The sequence below is a fragment of the Watersipora subatra genome, chromosome 7 (genome assembly GCF_963576615.1).
Source record: "Watersipora subatra chromosome 7, tzWatSuba1.1, whole genome shotgun sequence".
NCBI lineage: Eukaryota > Metazoa > Bryozoa > Gymnolaemata > Cheilostomatida > Watersiporidae > Watersipora > Watersipora subatra.
The window spans coordinates 42,162,916-42,168,501 of record NC_088714.1 but is presented as its reverse complement, the minus strand read 5'-3'; the positions used below and the strand labels follow the sequence as shown (position 1 = coordinate 42,168,501).

Here is a 5,586-nt window from a genome sequence, read left to right as displayed (position 1 = left end):
CGGAACTATCTGTGGCCACTTGGCAGCATTTCTATCTGCTATCATAAAAATAGCTTCAGCGCTTATAGCCGCTGCAGGGCGACACCTCATCTTTTTTGGGGATGTGCCACTGCTCCCTGGTTTGCCTCTAATTCAATCTTTGGCCACCTATCAGTGTTCATCACCACCAATTTCTAATTCTGGTCCTTCTCTTCTACAGTGTCGCTCAGTGCATTAGGCATGAGACCGGTGTCTTCTTGTAGGCTGGAAGAGGTGTTGCCTTCCTGCGACCTTTATCCAAGGATTTCCAGCACCCTAAGCCTCTTCCATTGGCAGGTTTGACTACTGTTCAGCTTCACTCTCTGTCTTTCTAAAGATCTTGATTTCTAAAATCTCGCCATCTTTCTAGTTTAAAGTCTCAATAGTAGTAACCTTCCTGGTAATATCCAAAAACCCTTTAATATATCAAAATATATTTTGATATATTGAAGGGTTTTTGGATATCACCAGGAAGGTTACTACTATTGAGACTTTAAACTAGAAAGATGGCAAGATTTTAGAAATACACGGCACCCTCTACATATGTTGAGAGTTGCAATAGCTGAGCTACCTTTGGCCACTTTGCAGCATTTCTATATAATGCTGCCAAGCATTTCACCATAATAATATATTTTGTTAAGTTATATCAAAGTATATCATAAAACACTTCAATAAATCACTCAGCTTTTTTGCCACATTAATGGCAAAAATAGACAACAACAATCAAGTCATAAAGGCAATTTATTACTATCATTCAAATTGGTGGTTCGATCAACATCAGATAGGGTTGTAGGTCCTCTCTTTGCAATTTCATTATGCTTGGTAGCATTATTACTGGTATTTTGAACTCTAAGCTACTGACCATAGAACATTGATCACTATCTGTGCTATTAAAAGTAAATTTAACCTTATTAAGTAGCAAGCCTATCGATCCAAATATTTCATAAGTCAGCACTGTCACTTGCAATTCAGTCTCTAAACAGAATTCAACATTTTTTGCCCCTAGCATTGAATGTTTTAGTAAAACTTCTGGTTTTACCCACTCTGTAAGAAGGCTATCTACAAACAATTTTACATGATGTTTGTCACTATACCCTGTAAAACTTTCCTTTTTTGCTTCTGTCCTTTCAGTTTTTGCTTGCTGCCCAATGCTCAGGTAGCCGCTAGTCTTTCCAGACTCAGAGAACCCAATCAGCGAATATGGCCTTGTAACTTTTCTGGTTTTTAAACTCCTCACATTTAACCCCATAATCCACCAACCTACCACACATTTGATAAACTAAATATATCTGGTTAACGGTTTTGCTTCTACAGATTGATTTCTACGTTCTTTCTGATTTCTGCAGTAATTAGAGCTTTTTCAAGCTATAGATTTTATATCCACTCTAATAATTATTATAAGTACAGCTGTTGTGCCCTTCGTAGCTTTTATGATATTCTGAACAATCCCCTTTCCTGTGATGCCCATTACAAAAATTATATTCATGTATTTATTTATATTTATTTTATTTATTAGCTTGATATGATCTATGTTTGTAGGGGTATTTCTAGCCTTCCACAACCTTCAACATGGTGATGCTTGCAAGATTTTAAAATCTTTTGAGAGAGGTTTCTCATTCAGGTCAATCTTATTAATTAATTCTCTCAAAGGAACGTGATTCAATTCATTGACAGCAAGCACCATTGTAAACTCACACTAAATCTCATCTGCCTTCTCAAAACAGTGCCTTGGCCCAATTTTCTGTCCAAATAGTCTACTTTCTTTTTTCTGTCAAACTGAGACACTAGAACAACATTGTTTGGTATTTTTACTTAACTATTTTCCTTCCTAGCATGATGCTCTTCTAAGAGTTTGAAAGCATCATCAAACCTTCCCTGCTTACGAAGTAAGCAAGGAAGGTTTGATGATGCTTTCAAAGTAAGCAGGCGTCAAGCAGTATCAAGTACTTCGTTGCTTCAAAGTAAGCAGGAAATAAGTCTACGGCATGCAGGAAACTCTTTTCAAGTTGGCTTATAGCTCTCAAAGAGTGATTATCCCAATAAAAAAACTCTTGGACTTTGGCCTCAATTAAAAACTCACCAAAAAACCTTAATCTCATTGTCTGGCATATTTTGATCTTTACTTCATTTAGAGCAGTGGTTCCTAACCTTTTTTGCCCCATTACCCCTTTTCCAAACCTAAAGACAGAAATTCCCCCCTCCCAACTCCTTCAAATAACTACTGCAACTAGATAGTGAACTTTATTTACATATACAGTCAAACATGGATAACTCGTCCACGGATAGCTCGAACACATGGTTAATTCGAACATTTCCTTTGGTCCGTTCCCACGTAATGATAAATTGCTATAGATAACTCGAACTTAACACTGTTAATTCGAACTGTTTTTTTGCCCAACAGCTACCGAAACGGTTGTTTTCGCTTTAGAAAATCACTTTATTCAAAGCCATAGAGGTAAACTTCATCTTTTCGTAATTCAAAAGCGTCGTTATTACCACCATCGGCAAAATATTTTTGTCAACGACTTTTCTAAAAGTTTGGTGAAATTTGATTTTTACTGCGATACGATGAATAGCACGGGCTAGCCGGGTCACGCGCGCACGAATTTTTGCCACGCACATACAAAACAAAAATCGCATGTTGTTTTGTATGTGCGTGGCGAAAATCCTTGAGTGCGTGACTCGGCTAGCCCGTGATGAATAGTTTTCCAACGTTGATTCCGTGTTGAATCAACGTCGGAATGTTGAATGTTTAAAACGTCTTAAAAAAATGTTGTAATTAAACGTATACGTTGTCTGAGCTACAAAAAACTATTCATCGTTTGACCTAAACACAGAATACGTGTGTACATTCAATAAGTATCTATTAAAAAAGCGTGAGTGATATAGAATGTACCGTAAAACCTCGTAAAACTTCTAATTTAACTGCCTCGGAGTGTTGCTCTTAACGAATCCCAGGTAAAGTAAGGTAATCTGCATAAACTTCAAGAAAAAACGGCAAAATTGATCGTGGGTAAAACCCCAAAAGAAAAAAATGTCTTTTCTTTTGAGCATTTCAACAACGATCAAGTTTTGCCAATGTCAATCTGAAAAACGTCCTGGCAATAACATCACCTCAAACAACAAACCAATCTCAAGTGATAGAAAAATCTCTATACTTTTTCATGAAAACGTTTTAAACTTTACATTAGAAGCATTTAATTTGAAACAAGCCATTTGTGCGTTTGATTTATATTATAGTTTGTATATGTACATGTATCTACTAATAAATAAGTAAATATATGGACTTGTGACAATGCTCTGATAACTTGAATGCTCTGATAATTCGAACACTTTTGCTCGGTCCCTTGAAGTTCGAGTTATCCATGTTTGACTGTATAACTTATATACATATATATACATTTATTACAGTCATATTTACATGGAATATTAAAATTGAATGTATATTGAAACTCAATATATCTGTCATTGTAAGACAGTCAGCAGACTAGTGCCATTTCTGTGTTTTTTTGGAGCTGACCAGAATTTTGATGTTATGAGTTGTTGTAGATAGGGCACACCGTAGGTCAGCTTTTACGTCCAGACGGTTTCTAGATTTGCTCTTAATGGTTAGCATTGCTGAAATTGCTGACTCGCAAAGATATGTCTAAGCAAATAGTATGAGCATCTTGAAAGCGGCCAGGCTTATGTTGGGATACAATCTTTGGGCCTGAACCCAAAAGTGCTCTATTGATAGCTCCTTGAAGTCATCTTTTAATGCAGAGTTGTTTGTCAGCTCCAAAAACTCCTCCTGAAGCTGTTCCGGTATCTCGTGGACATTGCGCCTGAAAGGGTCTCGGATCAGGCTCATCAATTGCTCTGTCCTAGGATCTAACTTTGGAAAATATCTCTTAAACTCTGCTATCAAACTGTTCAAGTGATGCTTTATGTCGGTTAGCAAAGAAGCGGAAGGAGCTTTCTTGTCAACTAATGAATGCAGAACTGGAAATGAAACTCTTACATTCCCAGTAGCCAGTCTTTCCACCCAGAGTTTGAGCTTGTCCTTGAATGCATTGATACTATCAGTTACATTCAACACATTTCTGTCTCTACCTTGCATATTTGTGTTCATTTCATCGATTAAACCAAATATGTCAACCAGGTAAGCAAGACACTGATAAGAGCCTTCCACTTGCATTAAAGCCAGTAATTTGGGTTTGTTATGAGTTTTCAAGAACTCATTAACCTCTGCTCGTAGATTGAAGAAACGCAGAAGCATGTTACCCTTTGATAACCATCAAACTTCGGTGTGGAACAATAGTGATGAGTGCACAGCATCCATATCTTTGCATAACTCGTGGAAGAGACGTGTTTGCAAGGCAGAGCCTTTGATAAAGTTTACTACTTTAATCACTGAAGAAAGGTGTTCCTGCAATCCTTTCGGAAGAGTTTTTGCTGCTAGCGCTTGTCTGTGAATTAAGCATTGGGTACTCACCACTAAAGGGTTCTTTTCTTTTACCAACTGTGCAAATCCAGCACGACAGCCAAGCATGGCTGGAGCACCATCAGTGCAAACTCCAATTAGTTTGCCCCAGTCCAGATGTTCTTTGCCGAAGAAGTCGGAAACCAGGTTCATAACATCAGCAGCTGTGATGGTCTCTGTTAGAGGACTGCAGAACAGAAATTCTTCGTCAATTGTCTCTCTGTGTACATAGCTTGCAAACACCATCAGCTGTGTAATGCTAGCAACTCAGTGGACTCATCAAATTGAATGGCGAACCTGGGAGATGACTTGATCTTTTCAATTACTTGCCTCTTTATGTCCGCAGACATATCATCGATCCTCGATTTCACTATTCTGTCTGGGAGGGATAAATCAGCTATCTTTTGAGCGGTTGTGTCTCCGAGAATAATCTTAGTACACTCCAGCAGACAAGGTTTAACTAATGTTTCACCAATGGTGTGTGGCTTCTTATCTCTGGCGATATGGTAAGACAGAGCATATGATGCCTCGGTAATGGCCTGTGCCTGGATATGAAAGCTGCCAGTGGAATCCAGTTTTGCCCACCTGAGTTCTCTCTCTTTAGCTTCAAAGAACGACTTTGATTTATCCATGTGTTCTGCATGTTTATTTCTCAAGTGTTGCTTAAGTTGATGTGGTTTCATGGAGTCGTTAGCGAGCACTTTCATGTACAAAACACATTGTGGTACTTTGATGCCGCTTTTCATCATACAAGTGAATCCATAGTCAAGGTAAGAATCATCATATGTTCGTCTTTTTGTCTTTGGCATTTCTAACACCTTCAATATGGGATATGCAATCAAAATATTTGAATATGTTCAATATCTACATGAGCAAATCATCATACATATGTTAGGCTACAGAGCAAATTGTCAAAATGTTATACGTTTATGCAAACCAAATCGGTAACTGAACAATTAATATTGCAGGTATGTATATGCATGTAGTGTAGCAATCCTTACCTTTTCCACAGTTTTAGATCTTGGCTCTGTTGAAAATACTGAAATTCATTCACTCCTCGCTGCCCTTTATATAAGAAAAATGGTGCCACGAAAATCCCCTTTGGC

At 37.9% G+C, this 5,586-nt stretch overlaps 1 protein-coding gene across 1 annotated transcript; it reads right to left on the bottom strand.

Annotated features, from left to right (window-relative positions):
• Nucleotides 1-3,664: 3,664 nt before the first annotated feature.
• On the bottom strand, nt 3,665-5,289 carry LOC137400775 (protein FAM200C-like). The gene is made up of 3 exons (XM_068087111.1): nt 4,778-5,289; nt 4,493-4,667; nt 3,665-4,282 (listed from the first exon to the last, which is right to left on the bottom strand). The coding sequence occupies exons 1-3, from the start codon at nt 5,287-5,289 to the stop codon at nt 3,665-3,667; spliced, it is 1,305 nt and encodes a 434-aa protein (XP_067943212.1).
• Nucleotides 5,290-5,586: the final 297 nt, after the last annotated feature.

What these genes read in the sequence shown, in the direction of transcription:
- LOC137400775 (XM_068087111.1), bottom strand. Translation starts at nt 5,289, where the DNA reads ATGCCAAAGACAAAAAGACGAACATATGATGATTCTTACCTTGACTAT. An exon ending in AAGATCAAGTCATCTCCCAG is followed by an intron (nt 4,668 to 4,777) that starts GTTCGCCATTCA and finishes TCTGTTCTGCAG; the next exon opens with TCCTCTAACAGAGACCATCA. An exon ending in AAGAAAAGAACCCTTTAGTG is followed by an intron (nt 4,283 to 4,492) that starts GTGAGTACCCAA and finishes TGGTTATCAAAG; the next exon opens with GGTAACATGCTTCTGCGTTT.